The 26,538-nt window shown below is 43.5% G+C and overlaps 6 protein-coding genes and 1 pseudogene across 7 annotated transcripts; 2 read left to right on the top strand and 5 right to left on the bottom strand.

Annotated features, from left to right (window-relative positions):
- Positions 1–6,239: 6,239 nt before the first annotated feature.
- Positions 6,240–20,701, bottom strand: LOC9649624 (phosphate transporter PHO1). Its single transcript, XM_024684945.1, has 8 exons — positions 20,677–20,701; positions 7,146–7,268; positions 7,045–7,093; positions 6,914–6,985; positions 6,718–6,850; positions 6,530–6,644; positions 6,413–6,466; positions 6,240–6,249 (listed from the first exon to the last, which is right to left on the bottom strand). Exons 2-8 carry the CDS (start codon positions 7,202–7,204, stop codon positions 6,240–6,242), a joined length of 492 nt encoding a protein of 163 aa, XP_024540713.1. The 5' UTR covers positions 7,205–7,268; positions 20,677–20,701.
- LOC112349851 lies at positions 8,772–9,504 on the bottom strand. Of its 2 annotated transcripts, XM_024684983.1 has the most exons (4): positions 9,318–9,504; positions 9,185–9,266; positions 9,049–9,133; positions 8,772–8,991 (listed from the first exon to the last, which is right to left on the bottom strand). In XM_024684983.1, exons 1-4 carry the CDS (start codon positions 9,413–9,415, stop codon positions 8,924–8,926), a joined length of 333 nt encoding a protein of 110 aa, XP_024540751.1. In that variant the 5' UTR covers positions 9,416–9,504; the 3' UTR covers positions 8,772–8,923. The 2 variants fall into 2 exon arrangements, with proteins under 2 accessions (XP_024540751.1, XP_024540750.1); XM_024684982.1 differs by having other exon boundaries at positions 8,772–9,133.
- Positions 13,512–16,220, bottom strand: LOC9647081. Its single transcript, XM_024684980.1, has 2 exons — positions 15,922–16,220; positions 13,512–15,816 (listed from the first exon to the last, which is right to left on the bottom strand). The coding sequence occupies exons 1-2, from the start codon at positions 16,061–16,063 to the stop codon at positions 13,613–13,615; spliced, it is 2,346 nt and encodes a 781-aa protein (XP_024540748.1). The 5' UTR covers positions 16,064–16,220; the 3' UTR covers positions 13,512–13,612.
- On the top strand, positions 16,238–18,901 carry LOC9649623 (annotated as a pseudogene).
- LOC112349850 (phosphate transporter PHO1 homolog 1-like) lies at positions 20,693–21,310 on the bottom strand. Its single transcript, XM_024684981.1, has 3 exons — positions 21,250–21,310; positions 20,941–21,202; positions 20,693–20,884 (listed from the first exon to the last, which is right to left on the bottom strand). Exons 2-3 carry the CDS (start codon positions 21,181–21,183, stop codon positions 20,702–20,704), a joined length of 426 nt encoding a protein of 141 aa, XP_024540749.1. The 5' UTR covers positions 21,184–21,202; positions 21,250–21,310; the 3' UTR covers positions 20,693–20,701.
- Positions 21,311–21,772: 462 nt separating this feature from the next.
- LOC112349824 (putative pentatricopeptide repeat-containing protein At5g37570) lies at positions 21,773–22,270 on the bottom strand. The gene has a single exon (XM_024684944.1). The coding sequence runs from the start codon at positions 22,268–22,270 to the stop codon at positions 21,773–21,775; it is 498 nt and encodes a 165-aa protein (XP_024540712.1).
- Positions 22,271–22,369: 99 nt separating this feature from the next.
- On the top strand, positions 22,370–26,024 carry LOC9647079 (CO(2)-response secreted protease). The gene is made up of 10 exons (XM_024684943.1): positions 22,370–22,530; positions 22,674–22,833; positions 23,351–23,451; positions 23,511–23,599; positions 23,652–23,804; positions 23,851–23,971; positions 24,020–24,524; positions 24,764–24,994; positions 25,199–25,331; positions 25,471–26,024. Exons 1-10 carry the CDS (start codon positions 22,370–22,372, stop codon positions 26,022–26,024), a joined length of 2,208 nt encoding a protein of 735 aa, XP_024540711.1.
- Positions 26,025–26,538: the final 514 nt, after the last annotated feature.

Raw genomic sequence — 26,538 nt, 5'->3', positions numbered from 1 at the left:
CAGAATATCCAACCATATTCTAGGTTTATCCTACCATCCATATAAAATAAAAAAAATTAAATATTTTTTCTAAAATATCAATCTAACCATTTTATTATTTTTCTTAAATATAAGTGATTTTTAGTATTAATACATATGCTAATTTTTATGTAAACTTCATATAATGTTTTTTAATTTTCTTTTAAAACCTTAACTTTATAAGAAATCAAAAGTGGGAAGTATCTTTATTTAAATTTACTACAATTTACTGCCTCTAGTATATCTCAACATATTATGATGCTCTAACCTAGTGTTTTAATTAATTGCAATACTTTAACTTAGTGTACTAACCACTTTATGATTATCATCATTGTTTTAAAGGTTTTTAGCTGTTTAAACTGGTTGCATAAGCAATTTTTACTTATTTATTAAAAATTATAAAAGTTATTTTACACAAAATATTTTTTATTTATTAAGTTCCTACTAGTGATATTTTAAAGAGCTCATTTAACTTTCCAGTTTATATAGATTATATATATTATACTTGTATCATATCCTTGAGGTTATTTTTCTATTTTTGTAAAATATATAATAATAATACCTTAAAATTTTAATTAAATATTTTAAATTTATTAAATAAATAAATTTAATAATTCATTACAGTTATGAATTTTACATATACACTAATGTCCTTGAAAATATGTGATTTATTGTAATTTTCAGATTACTATATATATCCAGTTCTAAAATAAAACTATGATGAAATTAATTTATATGGGCTTTTTAAGGTATTCAAATGAAAAATAAAATTGAGTTATGTGACCATCAAATATAGACATTATTAAGTTAGAGTTTATTTTTCTTCCTTTTTAATTAAAATACTAAATATTGTTTACTAAACAGTACTATATATATATATATATATATATATATATATATATATATATATATATATATATATATATATATATATATATATATATATATATATGGGCGAACTATATACTAAAACTGTACTGTATATACTAAACATGATCAAAAGTTAATTCAATAGTTAAAGTGGTGTATGTGTAAGGAAACTAAAAGCTTTTTTGTCCTTATTAGTCTCTCATTTTTATCATAACTAATAAATACAATCCTCAAAATTAGTTGTTCAGAGAAGTATACTTTCATTACTACCACAATCCTAAAAGTCCTTTTTCTTTAAAGTAAAGAAAATTCAATCTACAACTAAGTCAGTCATATAACCAATGAAATAATTATGCTCTTATTTTAATTTTGTATCAAATAGCTGTCAGCTAAATGCTCAATAATAAGTTTGCCTATGCTTTGAGAGCTTTGAGTATTTTGTTAGGTAATCTAGTACGTTTGAATCCTAAAAAAAAATTCAATAATTAAAAAAAAAGTGTTAGACTCTCACATTGAAAGCACAGTCTAAAAATGACTTATAGCTCTTCACACCTTAAATAACACAAGATGGTTATAAAGCTAAAGTTTCAATTTGCTTTCAAAAGTCTAACCAATTCGTTTGTAAAGGATCAGCCTTAAAGGCTATTTAGGGCTATTTGCCAAAGAAGTCCATCTATATCAGCTTTTCTGTATTAGTTTATAAAGTAAGTTATATTTTAACATAGCAGAAATTCTACAAGAGATACAGAAATTACTGCCGTTGTTATTCACTAGGTGATGAGCAAAGAAATATCCTTCGCATGGCCTTGCAACTCATGGATATGATGGTCTAGAGTATATGGTGGTGCTCATAGGACAATGGGACAAGCATGGTGGTTGTGAACAAAGAAAGAGATTTTTTTCTGGTTCACAGTATAGGGGGTGTTCTCATCCTTCAAGTTGAGAGGAGTGAATTTGATATGAGGAGGGAAGTGCAAGGTAATAAGTGATAGGATTAATGATGGCAGTGATAGGGAAAGGACTAAGGCGTTTGAAATCGAGTTTTGGACAGGGCCTGGTGGTGGAGATATTTCACCTGAGGAGCCAGACTTTATCCCCGATATTGTAAGGGGGACAATTCTGATAATGGACATTGACAAATGTTTTGTGAGATTCCTGAGCACGATGGAGGTGGAAGGAGATGGAGTTGTGGATTTCCTGGAGGTTGGAGACAAATGCCTCAAAGTGGGGATTTGAACGAGAGGATTCGGATGGAGAAGGAAGTGAGAGATTGAATTGGGGATTTCGGCCAGAGTTCGCAAAGAAGGGGGAAATTCGAAAAGAGGAGTGAATAGAGTTGTTATAAAAGAACTCAGCAAGGGGAAGGATATCGAACTAGTTATCTTGATGATAGTTGATGAAGCACCTCAAGAATTGTTCCAATGTCTGAATTGTTCGCTCGAACTATCCATCAGTTTGAGGATGATACGCCGAAGAGAGGTTGGCCTTCACTCCAAGCAGTTGCAAAAACCATTGCCAGAAATGAGAGATGAACTAAGGCCCCCGATCCGAAACCACATCTGTAGGAATCCCATGAAGTCGGAAAATTTCCCTGAATACCAGTTTTGCCATGTCCTCGCCCAAAAACTCCTTGGTACATGGCAAGAAGTGTGCCATCTTTGTGAAGCGATCCACCACAACTAAAATGCTGCTGAAGCCTCCAAAACTCGGAAGATCACTCAAAAAATCCATGGAGATGGATTCCTAAGGACCTGAAGGGACTGGGAGGGAACGAAGCAAACATGAAGGAAGGTGGTGAGGTAACTTATTCCGGGCGTAAGTGTCACAGGAGGTAACAAAAGCTTTGATGTAGTCGTCCATGTGAGGCCACCAAAAGTCCCGTGCAACTAGCTCATGGGTTTTCACAATGCCGAAGTGACTAGTAGTTGGGCTATCGTGGCACGCCATCAGAACCAACCTTCGAGCATCACTTTCATGAACGTAAAGTTGCTCCCCATGGTACAATAAGCCATGTAAGAACTCGAACTCGTTAAATCGCTGGCAGTCGGGAGTCACTAGGTGTCCAGCCTGAAGATGGGGGAAAATGTTGCTGGCGAGATCATCGGATTGAAGATCGTTTCCGATCGCATCCATCAAGGAGGAGTCCTGAGGGGCCAAGGAAATTGCCATAACTTGAAGCCGATCAGGACCAAGGATAACTTGATCCTATTGATCGAAGGCAGGATTACCAGGCCTGAGACTGAGATAGAAGCGCCTTGAAAGAGCATCAGGAAGGCCTTGAAGCTTTCCAAGTCTATACTTGATAACAAAGTCAAACCAACTTAGAAATTGTGCCCATCTTGCTTGACGACGGCTCAAAACTCAGGAAGTGGCAAAGTACTCGAGATTTTTGTGATCCGTCCAGATTGTTGTTTGATGGCCCACCCCCTCCAAGAAACGGCGCCACTCTCCAAAGGAATCCATGATGGCAAGGAGCTCCTTGTCGTGGATTTTGTAATTGATCTCCGCAGGTTGGAATTTCCGAGAATAGAAAGCAACCGGATGAAGTTCTTGATCTGCTCTGAGTTGAGACAACATAGCACCGATGGCAAAGTCGGAGGCGTCAGCCTCGATGAAGAAAGGTTTTGAGGAATCAGCATGGATCAAGATGGGAGCAGAACTGAAGGCTGCCTTAAGTGTGTCGAAGGCCTGCTGGGCAGCAGCAAACCAAGAGAAGGGAACATCCTTGCAAGTGAGAAGCGTGAGAGGAAGGACAATGTCAGAGTAGTGATCAATGAATTTGCGGTAGAAGTTGGCGAAGCCAAGGAAAACCTGAACGTCCGACATTGATTGTGGAGGCTCCCATTCGAGAATAGTCTTGACTTTGGCAGGATCCATCGTGATACCCTCAGGAGTGACAATATACCCAAAGAACTCCACAGACTGCTGATTGAAGGAACATTTCTCAAGCTTCAAGTATAGGCCGTGTTCTCGCAGCTTCGCTAGCACCTTGCATACATGTTCATCGTGCTCCTCCTGAGTTTTTGAGTAGATGAGGATGTCATCGAGGTAGACAATCACCATTTGATCAAGAAACTCCCGAAAGACGTTGTTCACCATGTGTTGGAAAACTGCTGGAGCATTTGTCAAGCCAAATGGCATGATAGTGTACTCGAAGTGGCCATAGTGGGTTCGGAATGCAGTCTTCCATTCATCACCAGGCCAGATCCGGATCAGGTTGTATGCTCCACGGAAGTTGATCTTGGTGAAGAAACGGGCACCGCCGAGGCGTTCCAACAGGTCTGAGATCAGGGGTAGCGGATAACGGTTCCGAACAGTCACTTTGTTCAAACCTCAGTAGTTGATGGCTAGCCACAAACTCCCATCCTTCTTCTTGACAAAGAAGATAGGCACTCCAGCTGGGGACTGCAAATGTTGAATATACCCCGGGGCAAAGTTCTCATCCACGTACTTTTTGAGGTCCTTAAGCTCGGATGGGGATAACCCGTAAATAGGCCCCCACAGAGGTGACGCTCCTTCTTGTAAATCAATGGGACAGTCATAAGGCCATTGAACAAGCAGTACATTAACTTTTTTTTTTTGTCAAACACATCCCCAAAATCATGATACTTTTCAGGAAGACAGACAGGAGAAACATGCAAAGTAAAAAGGAAAATAAATTCTTCATGAAGGAGTTCTTTCATAGTGATTGTAAAGATAGAAGGAGGCATACGACTAAATGGAATGATGAGACAAGGATACTGTCCAGTGTAAGATGGAAGAGAGGAAAAAGAAAAAGGTGAAAACTTTGTAGAGTCAAGAATAGAACCCCGATTTGAGTTTAGGGAAATTTTCCTGATTTGGACTCGATGAACAACAGGGGAAGCCGTGGGAGATGGTGATGTGGGAGAGATGAGCTGTAATTCCTTCCAACAGATCTGAGGCTGATGTAGTTGGAACCAAGGAAGACCGAGCACCACAGAGGAGGACTTGTTGTTGATGATGTTGAAGGCAATATCAGTGATGGTGGACCCGATGTGTACTTAAACAGGCAACATTTCCCTAAGTCTAGAAGATGGAGACACAAAATGCCCACCGATGCCTTCAACCCTCAAATCCCATATGGTAGGAGAAAGAGGAATGTGATGTCAGGCAACAAAGTCCGTGTCCATGAAGTAGGAAGTTGCACTCGAGTCCAATAGCGCCAGAGCCTTGAGTCTTGATTGTCCGGTGAAAGAAAGGGGACATGGGACACGGAAGTTGTGGGAATTGGTGGTGGCTTTGATGAAAGGTGGTGAGGAGCTTAATAAAGAAGAAAAGTGATTTTTATTTGGGGAGTCCAAATAGACAGCTCCTACTCTGTTTGGACAGGGTTGTTTCCCGACTGCAACAGAGGTGAACTTTGAGGCAGAGTGAACTCGAGCAGTTGGGGAGGCTTCTTGGGACACACAGCTGCTTTGTGGTTAGGATCAACACAGTAGAGGCAAAGATTATGAGATATTTGACGTTGCTTCTCAGTAGGACTCAACTTCCCTCTAATGAGTCGAGGAGTACCAGAAATATCCATCGGGACCGGAGCAGTAGGTTCAGGAGTATGCCCCGAAGACTCAAGCTGAGATTCCTAAGTCTGGGACGGAAAAACAGCAGTGCGGCAACTTTCCTGACGACGTTCAAAGAGACGATTGTTACATCGAACAGCTTTGTTGATGGCGTTCGACAGGTCCTTGGGATCCTCCATAGTGAGCAACAAATCCTTGACACTGTTGTTGAGGCCGAAATGAAATTGGTCAATCAAGGCCCGCTCATCCCGCTGAGTGTCCAAGGCAAGGAGTTGGAACTCTGCAACATAGATCAAGGTAGGACGAGACCCCTGAGAGAGACGTCTCATCTTTGTGGTAGTAGCCCGAACCCGATCCGTCTCACCAAAACATGCTTCGAACTTCTCTTTGAATAATTGAAGATCCATTAGCTCCGGAACCACGCCTTTTGTGCTCTTCTTCAGAAGAGGAGAAAACCATAACAAAGCTGTACCTTCAAGCAACATCCCAATCACGCTAATTTGAGACTCGGGAGTGGGGTACCACCGATATTAAAGTGTGAAGATCAGCTCCATCTAGTTCAGGAATCCACGAAGCTCCGAACGCTTGCTTGAAAATTTCGCCAAAAAACTCACCTTTGGTTCAGGAACTTTGCTGGATCTTTGAGCCGAAAGTGAAACAAGCTCCTGTTGCATGCAAAGAAGGGTCACCTTCAGCTCGGTATTCTCAGACTGGATTTTTGCAAGGACTTCGGCAAAGAAATCAAGATGGCTTGGAGACTCCATTGGCAAGAAGAAAGAAAAAGGGGGGAAAATGGCAAAGGTAGTCAAACAATCAAAACGAGCTAAAGCAAAAAACGAAAAAACACAATCTAAATCAAATTGTTAAGACCCCCAACAAGATCAAGACTAAAAAATGCAAAAGACAAAAGGAAAAGCTAGTGGAAACAAAGAAGAAGCCTTAGACTGGTGTTAATTCAAATTGTGGAAAAATGGAACAAAACTAACTTATATATACTATAGGTTGATGAAGCTCCACTAGCACGAACAAGAAAAAGTGTGCTGTAAGAAACAAAAGAACTTGGAAACATACAAAACTTTTCATAAAAGTATGGCACTGTTTACCTGAACACAGGGAAGACTGCTTGTATGTGCTTCGTTGTGATCCTGCCCTTGTTTCCAAGCACAAGGATTAACACAAACGCTGCTAGGAGACTCCAGGAGCAACCATTGAAGAGGCCTATAGATTTTAATAGAAGAAGGTTAATTAATAACGAAGATCCGAATGAATGAAATGGATATCCTGCTTTTACCCAAGATAAAGTTTATATTTCCATGATTGCTCGCAGAGTGTATGTGCCTGAGATATGCCATGGCTTGCTTTCGGTTGCCTTTCGTAAAGTGCAGAGTGAACACTCTCTCTACACGGTCCATAAACTTTACTACCTGGAGTGCATTGGAGCAATGAAATCCCATCAGCAAGACCCCCAAAGGAAAATTTCTTCACACCTTGTCCAACGTTGCAAAATGAGAGTTTTCGACCATCTTCAGATAACTGCCAGACGCATTCTGTCCAGTCACCTGAGAATTTAAAAAACCTTTTTAGAAGTCTGCAGTAATTTGCCATTTTCCATAAGTACCTTGTCATATTTCTTGAGGATCTTGACGAATGCCATCATGTTCAAGGAGCTGGCAAGTAAGTTTTCAACACTTTGAGAACATGGATCTAGAGGTCATTCACCTGAAGTTTCTTAGGAGTCGAAGCCCACGATAAAATTCGACAAAGGCCGTCTGGAGCATCTTGGCTGCTCGCTGAACCTTTCCTTTGTTGCCGGGCTCCCCTTCAAGCTCTGAGATTCGTCATCTACAACATGGCAGAGATCAAACGATTCCAAGTTAAGTGCTACAGATTTAGAGGCTGCTATAACGAACCTTGCATAGCAACGAGCTCTTCCATTTGGATGTGAAGTTGCTGTGCTTGAGCATCGTACTCGTCTTCCTTGCATCTCAAAAACTTGTCCACTTTGTTGAGCTGATCGTCAAGGCCGAAAAAGAAGCTCTTTTCGTGATCCGATCGAGTTCCAAACAGCTCCGTCTCGTAAAAATCCTCGCCATCTCCAATTCTCGTCTTGTGCACAACCTGATCGTATTGAAGTGTTTTGTTTTGTCTTTACAGTCCAGAACATCATCACAGACCATGGACGTTTCCGAGGATATGGATTGTTTGCAGCAGCTGCTCAGAATGGCGCTGGGATTTTGCAGCAAATTTTGAAGCTTGCTCTTGTCAACCAAGAAGACATTTGGATCGAACACCTTGTGTTGCTGGTTCTTGGTATGTAGGATCTGGTTTTTTATTCTCTTGACAGCTTTCTTGAGCTGCTTGTAGTCGCAGTACTTCACCCGCCACTCTGGGACGAGCTGCTTCTGGAACTTCACCATGCCTGAAAGCTTGGATTACCTGAGGTGAACATCGTCAAGAAAACGATCAAACAAGAGATGAAATACCTGGAGGAAATGGTGTCAAGTTCACAATGCCTCTTCAAAGTTTTCTGGCGCCTGTGCTCTGGAAGCAGAGGAAGAACAGCGGCAGTGAGCATATGACGAGGCAAATGGTGGCGTGGAATCATCAAATGCATGGTGCTGGGGAGGAGGAGCACCGATTCTCACAAGAAAACAGCGTCTTAAGATCATCTCTGGAGAAAAGGGGGAAAGCCTTCGTTTCTCGCCGAGGCCAACGAACAATTACATAAGAATACGTTTTCCCGAGTGAAACTGACGCAGCAGAGTGCAAGAGGAGAGAAGAAGCAAGCGATCCATTGGCCTATGGAGCAAAAAAAGGAAGCAAAAGGACAGGGAATGCAAGGGAATCTACATGAAAAGAAGCTGTCATAAGTTACACACTTACACACACACAGCTCTCTCTCACACACACTTCAACTCTTTTCTTGTCAACACGAGTAATTTATGCGAGCGAAAGGGAATGAAAGAATCATTTGAGCATCTAAAGCATGGAAGGAAGCGAGGCACGTACTCTTTCTGGAAATCACGCTTATGGAACGTTTTGTTTCGTCGGAGTCCCGATTGCTGGCGCAACCAAACTGAAAGAATCACAAGCTCAGAACCACGAAAGCAGAGGCAAAACAAAACAAGCTTACTTTTGAAAGGGGACGAAGAGAAGAATAACCAAAGGAGCCAAGCTTGGATTCGAGAGAGTTTGTCGAGTTCTCGAGGTGAGAGCCCTTTGCTCACTCAAGAACTTGGAGCTTTCTCTCCTTTGCGAGAGGAAGAGGGAGCAGGGGGAGTTTGCAATGAAGGTGGTGGTCGCATTTTATACTCTGGTTGGCCGATTAGAGACACTCAAGACATGGAAGAATAGTGGTGTGATAATTGCCCGACTATCATCAAAGAGGGGTATAAGGGTGAGAACTTTGCTTTGAATCACTGGACATGCAGCTCGGGATATGCTGAGAGAAGTCCCCCATACCACGGAGAAAGAAAGAGAACGAAAATAAATGCATTTTAGCTTATCTTCCATTCGCAATGCTCCACCTTGTTAGTGGCCCGATTATACTTTTCCTTTTCCTTGTCTGCACGATTCTTCGCTAAGAAAGCCAAAACTTCTGGCTGTAAAGCATTGCACGTACCAGTCTGTGAGTTTTTAACATTGATCCGCATCGTTTTGTTGACGACGTGGAGCCCAACCCGCCGGGCCTTTTCTCCTTCCATTTGCTGTTCATCGAAAGATTGCTGAGAGACGCGATTTAAATCCAGAATACAAACCTCTCCGTTGCTACTGATGAGTTTGGTCCCTGTCGTTCCGACCCGAGTGTGCCTGATTCTCGCTTTTGATCCTGATGTCACCCTGTTCTACAGCAACCACCATGAATGGATGAGTATAAATGTGTAAACATACCCTCGTCTTGTTGCAAGTGACGCTACCGTTTGGAGTGGATTATTAAAGACTTGTCGATCATAGATGGAATATACACGCGTTTGCGTTTGGATCCACATTCCATTCCATTAAGTGTAGACCTGGCTCCTTTTCAACGCGTTGTAAGTCGACCTCGACCATGGATCGTCGCAGTAGGGGCTCCACACTGGCCTCTGTCTCGTTTTTCTTCACCATATATCAAACTCAGTAAACCTGGAATATATTTGTATGCCACTGCACACACAGCAGCATCCACAAAATTAGATTCCAGAGCTGATAACTTTTACATGGTCACCTGGACGAAGACTCGTCCCTGCTTATTTTTCGCCTATGGTTGGCTGTGCCTCCTACATTAGGACCAAAGGTCTTCCTGCATAACCATCAAGCCACGTTTCGTGGATTCGTAATACACTCGCATAAGGCATGTCATCCTGTAAGAGAAGCAAAGCTGAATGACTCCACCAAAACAAAGCGATAAGAATGCCACCTTACATTGAAACACGGCGGTTGTCAAGCGATAATTCAGCTCTTCGTCTGGAATGCAAAAGAATAATGCATATGACTCAGAAAGAACTTAACGTACCAGTTCGCTGCCACTTATCAAACTTGACAACCCAAGTAACGTCCCCAACCTTTGTCGCACGAAGTTTATCAACCCACATACAGAAGGTCTCTATGAATACCGTGGAGGGGACGTAGAATGTCAACGCTTCTAAGTCTTCTAGTCTTCTAGTCCGCACGGAGTGACCAGCGTTGGGTCAGGGGCCTGCCAGCCATTTCGTTGCTGACGCATCCAAAACTACTAAACACGAGGAACTTACCATTGGCCTTTTCAAGTCTCGTGGGAGCTTTCAACCTCACCTCATAACCATCTCACGCAGTAGCACGGCTCCAGTAAGTCGGCATCTCTGTGCGAAACACGAGGATCGAACTTGAACTCTCGGATAGCTTGTAACATTCCCGAAGTGCATCTTTCAGTGCCACGAAAGATCTTGGGATTGTCTTTGGCTTTGTCAAGGTACCACTGCGTAAGCTCTTCAAACTCCCGACCTGAGATAGTCAGTGAGTTAAGGAGTGATCAATCGACTTCAAGAACTTACGATAACTCCAAAAACGTCTTTGACGGCAAAGAGCTCAGCATCACAAGAACTTTCTGAGGAGCTCTGCCTTCCCTCATGAGCTGTCCCTTGTCAGCTGCTCAAGGGAGAACATCCATATCCTGTCCTGATGATTTTTACATCCAACTGGAAGAACAAAAAAGAAAAAGGATTAAAATCACAAAAGCTTTGAACGATCCTCTAAAAACTTGCCCCACACTTGATCAATCTCTTCAACAGTGTCTCCACAACCTGAGGAGCCTCTGCCTTCTTCAGCTTGAAGCTGACTTTGTGAGGTCGTTGTTCTGTTTGTTCCTACAGGAAAAAAACTAAGAAAAAGCCAGGACGAGATAGAGAAAAACATTGTAAACGCAATCAAAGAGAGGATATGGAATTTTTCTACCTGGAATGCTGGAAACTTGGAAGTCTCTACCAACGCACCCCTTGTTTAGTTCTTGCTCCCATCCAGAATCTATGGCAGCGCCATACATAATTTCTGTCCCCACAGACAAGATCGTGGCCTCTAGTGTGAGTAGCGGCCTCACCAAGCAAGGCCTTGTCGGCGATCTTCCAGTCGAGAACACCAGAAGCGAGTCATGGAAATAATCCCCAGCCAGAGCGCATTACGCAGCATTGTGATGCGTACCATTGAGATTGGAGACAATCACGAGCTGGTGGAGGAAGGCCTCATATAATGAAGAAGTGCATGATGATGTCTTTGGAAGCCTTAGAAGGCTGGAGACTCCAACATATGCCATGTTGGAGTTGACTAAGCCAAATTGCCATAGATGCCTTGCACCACTGTCCCAAAAGCTATGATGATTTTGTACTTTGAGTAGTCTTGAATGATAGAGGAAGGCAAGAGAAAAGGTATTTACCCCTCTATGGAACATCCTCTCTCACTCTCCAAGATGCTCTACAATAGCATTACCTTTTAAGAGGTTTATCAATGCCAATTACCTTCATTTCTGGGATTGTTTTGCTAAAGATGTCGAAATTAAAAATATTGTTAATATGAAATCACTTGAGTAGCTTTTCTTTCTGAAATAAACATAAAACACTATAATAAACATGAAAAAATATTTTAGAATGTAAAAGTACCTCATCAACTTGTGCTAAAAAATGTAGACCAATCATACTAAAAACACTTGACATAGTATAGAGCATGTTTAACTTACCTTCACTTTACTAAACAACCTCAAAAACCAATATAGTTAATGATTTGCTTTGAGTGCTCTGTATAGTGTTTGTTAGATAGAATTAAGAAAATGGATATCATTAAATGCTAAATACCTTTGCAGACCCATATTATTTTGCCATCTTGGGATATAGGATGAAGAGCAAAGTATTTAGCCATGATTGCTTTCTCATCTATTTCTTTCCCAATTTTAGTCTTTATTAGCTTGAATATCTCTTGCAAATCTTCGGCTTTAGGATTTATAACAAGCTTGCTATTGAGAAGATATGAATCTAGAAAGTTTATGAGGCTTCCCTTAGTCTCATCCACCACTGCATTCACTATTTCTCCAACACCAGCAAACTTTCCTCCAACTTTAGCCCCAATAAACAAAAGAATCAATATTGGTTTTAGTACTGGAGCAAATTTCTTGAGCCAATTTGGTGGGAGATCTAAGTCAAAACCCATAAAATCCTTTACTTGATGAGCTCCAACTTCATAAGCATAAGCTCCCTTAGGCCATTCACACATATAATGAAGTTTAACACATGTTCCCAATAATTTATTGTAATTCTTCCACATGTTGTTCCCATCAACAATATATGGATACTTTGGGTAGTCCACCTCTAATTTCAATAATATCTGTAAATAGCTTGCATAAATTGCATTCACTTTGTAGATTGTAGATTTGAGTTCATTCTTGAGCTTGTCGATGCTTATTTTAATGTCATCAAGTTTCATATCCACTTTGTCAAAATAGTTATCCACTTTATCAAACCTTTTATCAATATATTTGAAGACTGCATCAAACTCCAATTCTTTAACATTTGGAATTTTATCAATATTTGATGATGCCTTGGCAATTGTGACTCCTACAACTTCCTCATAATCCTTTAAGAGTTCATAAAGTTCAACAAGCTTCTCCACCACTTCATGTTGCTGCTCATTAGGCATCAATAACTTAGTCAAAGAATTTTCATCTGAGACCTTCAAATCATTGATCAGATCCCAACTATCCACTTCACACGAATCATTCCAGGTGTGGGAGTAGTTTAGATCTTTTTCTCTTCCTTCACATTTAATTTGCTTTAGCGGACAAATAACTGCATCCCATGATTTTGGTTTATTTACCTTATTTAGTATCTTTCTCCACACATAACCACGTCTCATCACATTTTCTTCAATTTCCAAAATTGGGCAATCCTTCATGTATAACCCAATAATGTAACCTCTAACTTTTTCCATCCATCCTTCAGCTTCCTTTTCCAAATCTGGCCTTGGTGTATTCTCTACCTCTTTTGGCAAATATATGATGACATCAACCCATTGCCTATCTTTCCAATTGTCTGTGTCTCCCCCAACTCTCACAATTGTCTCGATAAGGTTCTCTTTCAAAGCCACCCATCCATTCCCAAGCCTGACACCTTGCTTGCATAATTTGTGAAGCTTAACTTGGATTTTTGAGAAAATACTTGCAGGAAACAATTTTAGTTCCTTGTCTTTGCATTGAAACCTCCTACCCCAATAATTGTGGTTTTTTTGAGTGTCTGATGGCAATAATAAATATTCTGGAGGTGAATATTCTTCTTGCAATAGTGTTGGCACTATCAAGTCCTTGGGCAGGTTATGCCAATTCCCATCCCATGTATCATCCCAAGGCAATATCACTCCCATCTCATGGAGCACTCCAAGAATGTACTCCACTATTTTGTCTTGGTTCCCACATTGTTCTTGCAATTGATATTTAACTTCATGTGTTTCCATTCGACTTTTGAGTTTGCTAGTCTTCTCTGTAGGTATGAAGAGTTGCACCACATCCCTCATAAACCATTGGACATCTAAGATGACAAATTGAGGCACAATGTCACCCTCTTCATGTCCCAAGCCAAAGTAAATTGCATCTCCACAATCATGTAGAAACTGCAAGACGAATTTAACAATGTTCTTTCTGGCTTCTCTGCTTTTGGAACTGCTGTTAGGCAAGAGGATTTCACCAACTTTGTCTAGGGGTATGACCTCTTGTGACTTGCACCTTGTACCAGTTTCCTCTTTGCATTGAGACATTCCCGTGGTATTTGTTGCTGGGCTGACAGCAATTTGTCCAAGCAACTCCCCAACATGGTTTTTATCCCCCTTAAATCTGTCACTCGGGTGGCCACCACCTTAAAACAAAAGTCTGCCGTATCATTTCCAAGCTCAAGTACTTGCCCATAGCCTTTGTCAGAGATTATTGCAGAAACCACCTCCATTGGGTCATAGCCTGGTTTTGGAGAGAAAAAATTCAGGGCAATCAAGACCCTGGGCTTCCTTTTGGGTGAGGCTGACTGATGTGAAGCAATGAACCTCAGCCAATAAACCAAATTCTGCTTGAAAACCTCACAATTGCCATCCTCCACCTTGCATACGATCAAGAAGAGATCCTTCTCACTTCCTCTAAGAAAGTACTGGTGGAAAACATGGAACTCTTCCTGTCCAGCTAGGTCGCAAATGAGTAGCTTTTGTTTGGTGGTTGCATAGACAAGTGGTTGCAGCTCAATGCCTGCTGTTGAAGCATGCCTTTGGAGACATGATGGAAACCAAGACACTCTGCGGCAGAGGTTGTTTTTTATTGTGGTTTTTCCAACCCCGCTAGCACCACACAAGAAGAGCTTTGCTGTTGACGGGTTGTCAAAGTCTTTGAATGCACTCTGCTGGAAGATTGCATTCCGCTCTAAAAGACCAGAACACCTCTGCTTGAAAGCTTCAGAAGCTTCGGAATCATTGCCTATATCAAGCTCTTCCGCGAGGCTTTGGTAGTTTTCCTCCAGGGCAGCCAGAATTTGTCTTTTCTGTGCATCACTTCTAAGATAAGGAGCCCTGAATCTGCGCACCTTGCATTTTGGATCCCCCAGCAACTGGCAAAGCTCTTCCAGCTTTTCAATTTCTGACTTAAATTGAATATTTAAGTCTTCAATGCTGCTTCCCAAGAGGCACCTCCATGGCAGTTCCGACTCACATGACAAAGCTTTCAGATACTTGCAGCTGGTGATAGCTTTCCAAAAGAGCTCCCCATTCGTGATTTTGCACCTCCATATACCCAAATGCTCCAGTTGGCTCTTCTCTATGCCCTTGGCAATCTCCAACGGTAACTCTCTTCCCGAGATACCAGTTATTTCCAAATGGCGCAGCTTACAATGTGGACTTGAGAGAGCTGACCACAGACTGCTGCCACAGACCATTCCTCCTCCCTCGTTGGGACAATCAAGTTCAAGCTTGAGCTTGATCAGCTTGCCATTGGGATTTTGTAGCGCTTTGCCCAACCATCCACCACCATCACCTGGATAAAGTGTAACGGTGAGTTCCTCCAAGCCACACTTAGCGCTGCTCAGGGCCTCACCCAGGCCCGTTGCATTGCTCAGGTCCTCACTCTGTCTCATATATCGGCAATCTAAAACTGACAGGCTGGTGCCCTCCTGAAGAGCCTTGCATACCCATGGCAACACTCCAGCATCAGTACCCGAAAATAGGAATAGTCTTTGCAGCGAACAGTTTGGACTCGTGAGTGCCTTGAAGAGTGCTTCACCTGCCCCCTCTGGAAACCATGCCTTCAGTTCTACTAGCTTATTGCAAATGCCACTCTGAAATGCCTGTTCCCACCCTTCCTTGTCAATGTCCTTATCCAGGATGACTAACTCTTCCACCTTGCACTCCTGACTTGCCAGATCCCTACTCAATTTCCCAAATCCTTCCACTGTCATCCTGTTCGCCAGCAATTCGAGACGTTTCAAGTTGTTTCCTGCTTTCCTAAGGAGTTGGCTAAGGAGAGTCTCTGGGTTCCCAACATTGATCAACCAGAGCTCTGTCAAGCAGTCGAGCTGAGCAAAGGCCAACTCAAGCTCCTGAGGTGGTGTGAGGGTGTCTTTGCCTTCCCAATAGAATATTAGCACTTTCAAGACCTTGAATTCCTCTGTCATCATCAGTAGCTTTGCAAACCTCTGCCCCTCAATCTGGCCAATATCCTGTCCCTGCTGAGGAGGAGCAATGCCCTCTGCCACCCTTTGCATTCGATCACTGGGAATGCCCAACGTACAAGCGACCCTGGCAGCGAAGTGGATGAATCTGATGTCGAGCTGTGGTACCAAAGCGGCCTTGAGAATGTCAATGTGAGCAGCAGCAGCAGCAGACGAACTGCCATCACCAGGAGCATCTCCCACATCCAGAGCCCTGTCTAAACAGGGCGGATTTGAAATGCACCAGTTGAGCACACCAATCAGATCCTCCTCTGTGCCTCCAAAACTCTCGACGGTAGCACTCACCTTATCAACAAACTCACCTTCGGATGGGTCACAGATCGCCCCACAAGAAAACCGAATCGCATTGAAGTGCCGCTTGTTGTCCCGCTTCGCTGCGAGAGCCTCCTTGATCTGCTTGACAGAGCCACAGTCGATCCACACTCGTCGCTCCTCCTCCTCCATGGAAGTTTGCCCTGGATCGAAGGGGCAGTGGACAGCACGAGTAAACTTGTAAAAGTGAACCTTGCCAGCAGTGGAAGCAAAGAAGTATGCCAGCTGTGGAAGAAAAGCAAAGTATATGCCAGCTGTGGAAGCAAAGCATGTGCCAGCTGTGGAAGTGTGGAAGCAAAGCCATAGTATGGAAGCAAAGCACTAAGAAAGTGGACAACAAATTTAGGTTTTAGGGTTTTTCGAGCAAGACGGTCAAGGCGGCGAGCTCATGGCGACGAGAAGAAGGTGTGGGACGAGGATGATATTGGTGCGATCTTGGTAAGCAAAGCTCTGGCCAAAGACTCTCAATCGTTTTCCTTTTTGTCAGGCTAAACTCCACGAGGAGAAAGCAAAGAAGAGCGAAATTCATGTCGATGAGAATGTAGCAGCTCCTTCACCACAATGCAATTGCTCTGTGCGTAAGAATTCGATTGAAATCTCCACTCTGGAAGCTCACATTCTCTAGAATTCTTCTTTTCTTGCGTTTCAGGTGACTGTAAATCCCATCAAGGACACTGAGCTGATCGTCTATGGAGGTGAATACTAACAATGGTGACAAGGTTTGTGATTAGTTTCGCTACGGTGATTTGATCTTCGTGTTTGCTATGCTAGACTTACGTTTATGGTGATCTCTACCAATACAACATCGAGAAGAACGAGTGGAAGCCTGTCACCAGTCCAAACTCTCCTCCAGGCGGTTGCGTGGAAAAACTGGCTCTTCATTATTGGTATGATGTATTTTTCCAGGGCTTCTCTTGCTTTTGGCAGTGTAGGTGGTGAATTCGGTTTCATCACTATTAGGTGTGTTTCTAGCTGACTTGCAAGAGAGTTTTTGCAGGATTTATGGAGACTGGATTCAAACACAAATGTGTGGGAGCAGCTCCAACTAAAAGGCTGTCCAGGTGCTCGTTTCGGACATAGATTGGTATGAATTGCGCTTCTAAACATAATCTTTATGTTTTTTTCTTTCTTGCCACAGGTTCTCTACAAACATAAACTTATTCTATTTGGTCGATTTTATGACACGTTGAGGGAAGTAAGGTCGGCTGTTTCAGCAGTGTAGATGTTTAGTATTGAATTTTTGACACAGGTACTTTAATAATCTTTAAGTGCTGGACTTAGACAATTATAAGGTTTGTTTCTGTCGCTCATTGTTTTTTAAACAACTAAACTGATTTCCTTTTACAGTGGCAAGAAATAAAACCAAGTTTGGAGCTGCCTGGCCTTCAGCTAGAACTGATTTTCAGCTTGCTGTTTATTTAGATGAGGTATTTGTCTACTAAAAGTATAGTTTTGCGTGTTGTGAACATTTTTTCGTTTCCTTAAGATTTTCTTTTACGGTGGCTATTTTAAACAGCCTGCCTCTGACAAAGATCAATCCGACAAAGCTGTAGTACTCGCAGATATGTGGACGTTAGATCCACGGATTGGGAGTGGGACAAGGTTTGCTTCTTTTACATTCTCGTTTGGAGTTTTAGTTTTTTGCTGTGTTTTGTGAAGGTGAAAGAATCCGGTAAGAGCAGGATTTTTGTCCACAAGAGACGAGCCATCTTGTTTGGTGGTGTAGTTGATACTGATGATTACGGTTTGAATGCATGCGTTGGAAAAACTAATGTCTTTTGCAGGTGATTCGCTGCACAACGTTTTTATGATCGAGATGTATATGCTTTCTAGATGGTTTGTATCTCGTCGATTGTTTCTCTAAATTATCTAAACACCATCGCTCGCAGGTATCCTTTGGAGCTTCGCAAGCCAAAGAGCCTAAAGATTAAGGTATGGCAATCTGAGATTGTGTGGTGGTTAAGTGTGCATCCAAAGCAGAAGAAAGTGGTCGATCCAAATGTGGAAAATGCGTCTGAACGTTGAGCGTTCTGCTTGAAGGTTGTTGCCTCGTGGAAAAATCAATGCTGGAATGGTCGTTGGAAAGGATACTTTGTTTCTGTATGGAGGTATGACAGAAGTCGGTGAAAAAAAGTGACACTCGACAATCTTTTCTCACTGGACCTGAATCAACTCGATGTGTGGAAGTGCATTATTGAGGTTAGTGTTTTTATGATCGAGGGATCATCCAGCCTCGTACTAATGTCTCAAGCAGGAAACACAAAGCCAGTGGATTGAAGCTAGTGAGGAGGAAGGCGAAAGTGATTATGACAACAGTGATGCTGGATCGATTAAGAATGGAACAGAGGACGATTGTGAGGTAGGAAAAAAAAAAGATGTAACAAAACTTGTATGTTTACTCTTGTATTCCAGGATGCAACAGAGTCATCGCAACTAGTTGAAGAGCAGCTGCTATTCTTGAGGGGTGAAGGCAAGAGGCTGACGATGAAACGATCAAAGATCGATCAAATACGGGCTGAGCTGGGCCTGGCTGATTTTCAACGAACACCTTTGATGAGTGATGATAGTAGTTCATCTTCCCGTTTTGTGATTGATTTGTCTTTCAGCCTGGAGAAACGCTGAGAGATTTTTTCTCTCGGACGATCATGTATTGGCAAATGGCACCTTACGGTCACACCCAACACACTGGAAAGATGACGACGCAGGTTTTCTTTCGCTCGTTCTTCATGCTCTTTGCATCTATCAGGAGCTCAGGAAGGATGGATTTGACTTGGCAGAGACACGCTGACAAGGTAAAGTGGTGTCTCAAGAAGGAATCCTCTCAACAACATTGTTTGATTTGCAGCTCGCGAGACTTCGAAGAGGAGGCTACCAAACCTTCCAAAGAGCGCAGCAAAAAGAAGCGATAAGGTCCGGTGATCTCTGAAAGTTTTAGCTGAAAATTAAATGAATAGATTACAGTTATTCTCAGAGGTATGGTGAGTGCTTTCCTTTTCTAGAGGCAATGCGATTGACATGAAACCACTAGTATACAATCTCTGCGTCCCATCATCAATGGTGATAGAATTTTGCCTTTGCTCTTCCTTCAAGGCACTTGGCGTGTGACCAGATGCTGGTTTCTGTCGACTGCAGTGCTGCTGGAGCAGCCTCCTTTGGCTCGTTCTTGCAGTTCTTGGCTTGTGCTTCGATTTGGAGCTGGAGAAAAGAACAGAACCCAGAGGTCTACACCGGAAAGAAAAAAGAGAAAACGTAACCTCCAGCTGTGCGTGTAGTTGCTTCTGTACTTCTATTTGCACCTAAAAAGGTCCTCAAAGAACATACGCGTGAAAGTTAGGAGCAGTGTTTCTCTTCTCTGGTTTTGCTGAACAAGACGAAAGCAACTGCGATACTTCTTGAAACAAAAGCTTGAATCTTTGGAATGAAAGCTTCTCCTTCCATTTTCAAAAGCTTGTTGAGAGACGCGGATTCAATCCAGAATACAAACCTCTCCGTTATTACTGATGAGTTTGATCCCTGTCGTTCCGACCTGAGTGTGTCTGGTTCTCGCTTTTGATCCACACCATGAAAGAATGAGTATAAATGCGTGAACATACCCTAGTCTTGTCACAAATGTCGATCATAGGTGGAATGTACAATGGAGAGTATTGGCACCAGGAAGACAACGAGCGCGATGATTTCGCTATCAACGTGAGTAACTGTGTAAGTTGCGAGATGAAAGATCATTCCAATTATGATAAGAGTTGTCAAGCCCGTGTTGAGAAGAAGCACGTCTTGGTGTCTGAGCTCCTGCTTGGGTGAAAACTCGAAAATGAAGGTGTAGTTGATGCGAACCTGCTTCCAGACGTAAATGCTCCATTCCATACATGTACAAGTGTAGCACGAACAAGAAAAGTGTGCTGTAAGAAACAAAAGATACAAAACTTTTCATAAAAGTATGGCACTGTTTACCTGAACATGGGGAAGACTGCTTGTATGTGCTTCGTTGTGATCCCGTCCTTGTTTCCAAGCACAAGGATTAACACAAACGCTGCTAGGAGACTCCAGGAGCAACCACTGAAGAGGCCTATAGATTTTAATAGAAGAAGGTTAATTAATAACGAAGATCCGAATGAATGAAATGGATATCCTGCTCTTACCCAGGATAAAGTTTATATTCCCATGATTGCTCGCAGAGTGTATGGGCCTGAGATATGCCATGGCTTGCTTTCGGTTGCCTTTTGTAAAGTGCAGAGTGAACACTCTCTCTACATGGTCCATAAACTTTACTACCTGGAGTGCATTGGAGCAATGAAATCCCATCAGCAAGACCCCCAAAGGAAAATTTCTTCACACCTTATCCAACGTTGCAAAATGAGAGTTTCGACCATCTTCAGATAACTGCCAGACGCATTCTGTCCAGTCACCTGAGAATTTAAAAAACCTTTTTAGAAGTCTGCAGTAATTTGCCATTTTCCATAAGTACCTTGTCATATTTCTTGAGGATCTTGACGAATGCCATCATGTTCAAGGAGCTGGCAAGTAAGTTTTCAACACTTTGAGAACATGGATCTAGAGGTCATTCACCTGAAGTTTCTTAGGAGTCGAAGCCCACGATAAAATTCGACAAAGGCCGTCTGGAGCATCTTGGCTGCTCGCTGAACCTTTCCTTTGTTGCCGGGGCTCCCCTTCAAACTCTGAGATTCGTCATCTACAACATGGCAGAGATCAAACAATTCCAAGTTAAGTGCTACAGAATTAGAGGCTACCTTGCATAGCGATGAGCTCTTCCATTTAGATGTGAAGTTGCTGTGCTTGAGCATCGTACTCGTCTTCCTTGCATCTAAAAAACTTGTCCACTTTGTTGAGCTGATCGTCAAGGCCGAAAAAGAAGCTCTTTTCGTGATCCGATCGAGTTCCGAACAGCTCCGTCTCGTAAAAATCCTCGCCATCTCCAGTTCTCGTCTTGTGCACAACCTGATCATATTGAAGTGTTTTGTTTTGTCTTTACAGTCCAGAACATCATCACAAACCATGGACGTTTCCGAGGATATGGATTGTTCGCAGCAGCTGCTCAGAATGGCGCTGGGATTTTGCAGCAAGTTTTGAAGCTTGCTCTTGTCAACCGAGAAGACATTTGGATCGAACACCTTGTGCTCCTGGTTCTTGGTATGTAGGATCTGGTTTTTGATTCTCTTGACAGCTTTCTTGAGCTGCTTGTAGTCGCAGTACTTCACCCGCCACTCTGGGACGAGCTGCTTCTGGAACTTCACCATGCCTGAAAGCTTGGATTACCTGAGGTGAACATCGTCAAGAAAACGATCAAACAAGAGATGAAATACCTGGAGGAAATGGTGTCAAGTTCACAATGCCTCTTCAAAGTTTTCTGGCGCCTGTGCTCTGGAAGCAGAGGAAGAACAGCGGCAGTGAGCATATGACGAGGCAAATGGTGGCGTGGAATCATCAAATGCATGGTGCTGGGGAGGAGGAGCACCGATTCTCACAAGAAAACAACGTCTTAAGATCATCTCTGGAGAAAATGGGGAAAGCCTTCGTTTCTCGCCGAGGCCAACGAACAATTACTTAAGAATACGTTTTCCCGAGTGAAACTGACGAAGCAGAGTGCAAGAGGAGAGAAGAAGCAAGCGATCCATTGGCCTATGGAACAAAAAAAGGAAGCAAAAGGACAGGGAATGCAGGGGAATCTACATGATAAGTTACACACTTACACACACACAGCTCTCTCTCTCACACACACTTCAACTCTTTTCTTGTCAACACGAGTAATTTATGCGAGCGAAAGCGAATGAAAGAATCATTTGAGCATCTAAAGCATGGAAGCGAGGCACGTACTCTTTCTGGAAATCACGCTGGCATGTTTTCAAATTGGTTTCTAGCCTGGCTGATCATTCCAGCTTTCGCAAACCCAGTGACAATAGCATTCATGCAAAAAACGTCCCACTCTGGAATTCGATCGAAAACAAGCCTGGCTTTATGAACTTGCCCGCTGTTGGCATTTGCCGAAAGAAGCGCATTCCAAGTCACTACATTCTTCCCGGGCATGGAATCGAGAACGCGCTTGGCCTCGTGGAGCTGCTGGTTGTGAATGTGGGCTTGGAGCAGGATTGTCCATGAAAAGGAGTTGGGGGTGCGAAGGGAATCAAACACGCTGCGTGCGTCGCCAGAGCTCCCACATTTGCCATACATTTGGACGATGTAGATGTTGTTCTTGTAATGGGTTCCTTCGATCAAAGCGTGGATCTTGCGAGCATCGCTCAGATATTTCGCGTTGCCACAGCACCTGACGAGACAAGCGTATGATTCCAAGTGATCATCCCGGCGAAAGATGTTCTTGGCAACCATGTAAAGCTTCCATCCAGGGTTTAAGCTATGCTATCAATGTCTCGGGGATCTCTGGCGCACCACCGCGCCAGGGCTTGCAGGATCCAGCCCTGATCGAGGATGACAGTGGATGGGATGGAATGTGGGCATCGCTGGGTGAACCAGAGGATTCAAGGGTCCAGTCTCCTCGATCGACGCGTATGGCGATACATGGCAGCTTTCATGCAGCACACAGGAGGCGTTGGCTTCCACTGGGATTTCTCTCCACCATTTGCCATCGTGTAAGTTCTCGACCTTTTCTCTTTGCTGGATTTTCGTGGATCAATCGTTGTAGTAACAAGATCCGCTTTCACTGCTAGAGAGACTCCGCTTCCACTCGCAAAGAAGCTTAATCCCTGCTCCTGTAAGCCATCGTCGAGGATAGCTCGTCGAATCCAGGCGGAGGATTTCCAGTCTTGCGGCCACCTCTACCGCCAGGGCCTCCGCCACCGCCTTCTGCTAGTAGTGCCGCTGGTAGTGGCGGTGGTGGTGGTGGTGGTGGTGGTGGTGGAACCGCAGCTGCTAATTCTTCTTATGGACAGTGGGTACATCCTAATCAAGCTGCTCATCAAAAAACTTTGTATTATAAGAAGGCTAGCGTTGCGGCCCCTTCACAGCAAAGGCGTCATAGAAGCTAGCTAGACACGAGAGAGAGAGCGAGTGATTTAACACTCCTTGTAACTCTAGTCTTTGTTTTAATGCGGTAAAACAAAGCCCTAGCTGGGGTTTAGTGTTTTAAGTTGCCTGCATTTGGCGGGAATGATGCGTGCGAGGTTCTTTCTTTGGATTTTGGTGATATGATGCGAGATCCGATAGAAATGGACGAGACTTATTGATCGCCTGGCGGAGTGGCCTTTGCTCGTGGTTGGAGCTTCCGCCCGCGCTTTAGCCTTTAAAATGGAGCCGCGTGGGGAGAAGATTTCCCTGGAGCGATGCTTGGGATGGAGCGAGTCTTTTTCTCGCTTGCTGCTCTTGCTGCTCTTGCTGCTGCCGCAACCAACGAGGTGATCTTTTCCTTTCTCCGGCTTGATAGATTTCTAAGAAGTTGGGTGTTTTTGGCAGCCTGTTAGCAAATACATTGTCTACTTGGGGCACACTGGGAGCTCTAAACCGGAGGCTGTGACATCGTCTCATCACCAAATTCTTGCCTCTGTCAAGGGGAGGTACGAAACAATCCTCTTGCAACAATTTTTCTTTTCTCCTCACTGTGTTTGATGTTTAGCAAGGAATCGTCTCTGGTTCACAGCTACAAGCACGGTTTCAATGGCTTCTCCGCCTTCTTGACTGCAGCCGAAGCCGACTCCATTGCAAGTATGCCTCTCTTTGAAGCTTTCGTCACGAGTTTTGACGTGTGGTTTATCAGAGCTTCCTGGCGTGGTTAAGGTTTTCCGTTCCAAAAAACTCAGTCTCCACACAACGCGCTCCTGGGATTTTCTCGACAGCTTTTCTGGTGGTCCGCACATTCAACTCAACTCTAGCTCCGGATCGGATGTCATTGTGGGAGTCCTGGATACTGGTAATCATGGAAAAAGCTTACTTCCGAGTTAATTATCCACTTCCAGGTGTTTGGCCGGAGTCCAAGAGCTTCGACGACGCTGGGATGGGACCGGTGCCAAAGAGATGGAAAGGAGTATGTGACAATTCCAAAATCACCAATCATTCACACACGATCCACTGCAACAAGTAAGATCACTCTTGGGTTCATCTCTCAAGCATTGTGATTTGTTTCAGGAAAATTGTAGGAGCTCGATCTTATGGACACTCGGAAGTGGGGAGCCGTTATCAAAACGCTCGGGACGAAGAGGGGCATGGAACTCACACGGCCTCCACCATCGCTGGAAGCCTGGTAAAAGACGCCACTTTTTTAACAACTCTTGGAAAAGGAGTTGCTCGAGGGGGCCATCCATCCGCAAGGCTTGCGATCTACAGGGTTTGCACGCCAGAATGTGACGGTGACAACATTCTCGCAGCATTCGACGACGCAATTCACGACGGTGTAGATATTCTCTCGTTATCGCTGGGTTTAGGTACCACCGGATATGACGGGGATTCCATATCCATTGGTGCTTTCCATGCAATGCAGAAGGGAATTTTTGTATCATGTTCTGCTGGAAATGGAGGTCCAGGCCTCCAAACCATCGAGAACTCGGCTCCATGGATTTTGACAGTGGGAGCAAGCACTATCGACAGGAAGTTCTCGGTCGACATCAAACTTGGAAACTCTAAAACCGTTCAGGTACTTGATTGTTTTTGGTGAATTTTTCCTTTCTCATGTATATATAACAGGGAATAGCAATGAATCCCAAGCGGCTGATATATCAACGCTTATTTTGGGTGGTGATGCTTCTTCTAGATCTGATCGAATAGGACAGGCCAGGTGATAAAACTAACACTGTTTCAGCTGAATGAAAGCTTATCACTAAAACATACTTGGCATTAAGCCTATGTGCAGGACGCTTTTTGGATGGGAAGAAGGTCAAGGGAAAGATTGTCTTGTGCAAATACAGTCCGGGCGTTGCATCATCCTCGGCCATCCAGCGACATCTTAAAGAACTTGGTGCCTCTGGAGTAATTTTGGGGATTGAAAATACGACAGAGGCAGTGTCCTTCCTTGATCTTGCGGGAGCTGCTGTCACTGGGAGCGCCTTGGACGAGATTAATGCCTACCTGAAGAACTCGAGGTACACAAGCTTTCATGCATTTTTGGTTTGAGACTTCTTGACGGTTTTTAAACTTTTCTCAAGGAATACTACAGCGACCATCTCTCCAGCACATACGATCATACAAACCACTCCAGCCCCAATCATTGCGGATTTCTCATCGAGGGGACCTGATATTACCAACGATGGCATTCTTAAGGTATCTGGAGGAGAGTTTTACTAATATAAACTGGGAGTCTTATCTTTACAGCCCGATCTCGTTGCTCCTGGTGTGGACATACTGGCTGCGTGGAGTCCTGAGCAGCCCATCAACAGTTATGGCAAGCCAATCTACACCAACTTCAACATAATCTCTGGAACTTCCATGGCATGTCCTCACGCCAGTGCTGCCGCAGCCTTTGTCAAATCCAGGCACCCGAGTTGAAGTCCAGCAGCCATCAAGTCGGCTCTCATGACAACAGGTACCAAAGAGAACAAAAAAAAATAGTTTTCCCTCTTTGATCGTTTGTTTGGTGTTTGTAGCACGCTTCCTGGACAACACAAAGAGCCCAATCAAAGACCACAATGGGGAAGAAGCTTCACCACTTGTGATGGGAGCCGGACAGATTGATCCAGTCGCAGCGCTTAGTCCTGGCCTGGTCTACGACATATCTCCGGATGAATACACGATGTTTCTATGCACGAGGAACTACACAAGGGATCAGCTGGAGCTCATGACTGGAAAGAACTTATCTTGTGTACCCCTGGACTCCTACTTGGACTTGAACTATCCATCCATCGCAGTTCCCATCACTCAGTTTGGCGGGATTCCAAACTCCACCAAAGCGGTGGTGAACAGGAAAGTTACCAACGTTGGAGCTGGCAAGTCGGTCTACAACATTTCAGTAGAAGCTCCGGCGGGAGTGACTGTCGCGGTGTTTCCTCCACAGCTCAGGTTTAAATCCGTGTTCCAGGTTCTAAGTTTCCAGATCCAATTCACAGTTGATTCATCCAAGTTCGAATGGGGCTATGGAACACTGACATGGAAGAGCGAGAAGCACTCGGTCAGAAGTGTTTTTATTCTTGGCTTGAACTGAGTTGAAGAGATGGCAGACGACATGATAAGAATGTTCCAGGTCACAAGATTTGGCGGCAAAACAATGCGTCAAGCTTCAATCCCTTTCATTTCCAAGATGCCCTCTTTCGGCATAATAATGCAGTACCCAAACTTTCTACAAAACATTCGTTTAACTCCACCTGGTCTCAAAGTGGATCTTACGAGGTGTTGAATAAAAGAGCTTTCGATTGATCAATTTCACTGCACTGGGGTTTGCTCTGAGCATTTCTAGTCCACGGTACAACACCGTGCTTGAGAATTTCCTGTCAAATTGTAGCAACAAAACGTAAGATCCCAGCACTGTTCGATGGCTTGTGCTTGGGGTTGATCTGTAACTCAATGAGAGAGACGAGAACTCTATGCCAACGCCTGATCTTATATACTAAGTTAGTCCTCTTCATCCCCACCTTGGGCAAAGAATCCTTTGCTTCAATGGTTTTTGACTATGATGGAGCTGCTACTTGATTCTTCCTTGTCCGCTCGTTATGCTCTTG

Source organism: Selaginella moellendorffii, unplaced genomic scaffold (assembly GCF_000143415.4).
Source record: "Selaginella moellendorffii unplaced genomic scaffold, v1.0 SELMOscaffold_43, whole genome shotgun sequence".
Taxonomy (NCBI): domain Eukaryota; kingdom Viridiplantae; phylum Streptophyta; class Lycopodiopsida; order Selaginellales; family Selaginellaceae; genus Selaginella; species Selaginella moellendorffii.
The sequence above is the reverse complement of the archived record's forward strand: the minus strand, read 5'-3'. Positions and strand labels throughout refer to the sequence as shown.

Bases quoted from the DNA above. Each gene is read 5' to 3' on its own strand.
- LOC9649624 (XM_024684945.1), bottom strand. From the start codon at position 7,204: ATGCTCCAGACGGCCTTTGTCGAATTTTATCGTGGGCTTCGACTCCTA. The intron at 6,645-6,717 runs GTAAAAGCAGGA...TAAAATCTATAG, and splicing joins AAATATAAACTTTATCTTGG to GCCTCTTCAATGGTTGCTCC. The intron at 6,467-6,529 runs GTAAACAGTGCC...TGTTTCTTACAG, and splicing joins GCAGTCTTCCCTGTGTTCAG to CACACTTTTTCTTGTTCGTG.
- LOC112349851 (XM_024684982.1), bottom strand. From the start codon at position 9,415: ATGTGGATCCAAACGCAAACGCGTGTATATTCCATCTATGATCGACAA. The intron at 9,267-9,317 runs GTATGTTTACAC...GCTGTAGAACAG, and splicing joins TCACTTGCAACAAGACGAGG to GGTGACATCAGGATCAAAAG. The intron at 9,134-9,184 runs GTTTGTATTCTG...TTCGATGAACAG, and splicing joins TCATCAGTAGCAACGGAGAG to CAAATGGAAGGAGAAAAGGC.
- LOC9647081 (XM_024684980.1), bottom strand. From the start codon at position 16,063: ATGGAGGAGGAGGAGCGACGAGTGTGGATCGACTGTGGCTCTGTCAAG. The intron at 15,817-15,921 runs GTGAGTTTGTTG...CGCCCTGTTTAG, and splicing joins GATCTGTGACCCATCCGAAG to ACAGGGCTCTGGATGTGGGA.
- LOC112349850 (XM_024684981.1), bottom strand. From the start codon at position 21,183: ATGGTGAAGTTCCAGAAGCAGCTCGTCCCAGAGTGGCGGGTGAAGTAC. The intron at 20,885-20,940 runs GTTTGTGATGAT...CAATATGATCAG, and splicing joins TATCCTCGGAAACGTCCATG to GTTGTGCACAAGACGAGAAC.
- LOC112349824 (XM_024684944.1), bottom strand. From the start codon at position 22,270: ATGGTTGCCAAGAACATCTTTCGCCGGGATGATCACTTGGAATCATAC.
- LOC9647079 (XM_024684943.1), top strand. From the start codon at position 22,370: ATGACAGTGGATGGGATGGAATGTGGGCATCGCTGGGTGAACCAGAGG. The intron at 24,995-25,198 runs GTTTGAGACTTC...TTATCTTTACAG, and splicing joins CAAGCTTTCATGCATTTTTG to CCCGATCTCGTTGCTCCTGG. The intron at 25,332-25,470 runs GTGCTGCCGCAG...TGGTGTTTGTAG, and splicing joins CATGGCATGTCCTCACGCCA to CACGCTTCCTGGACAACACA.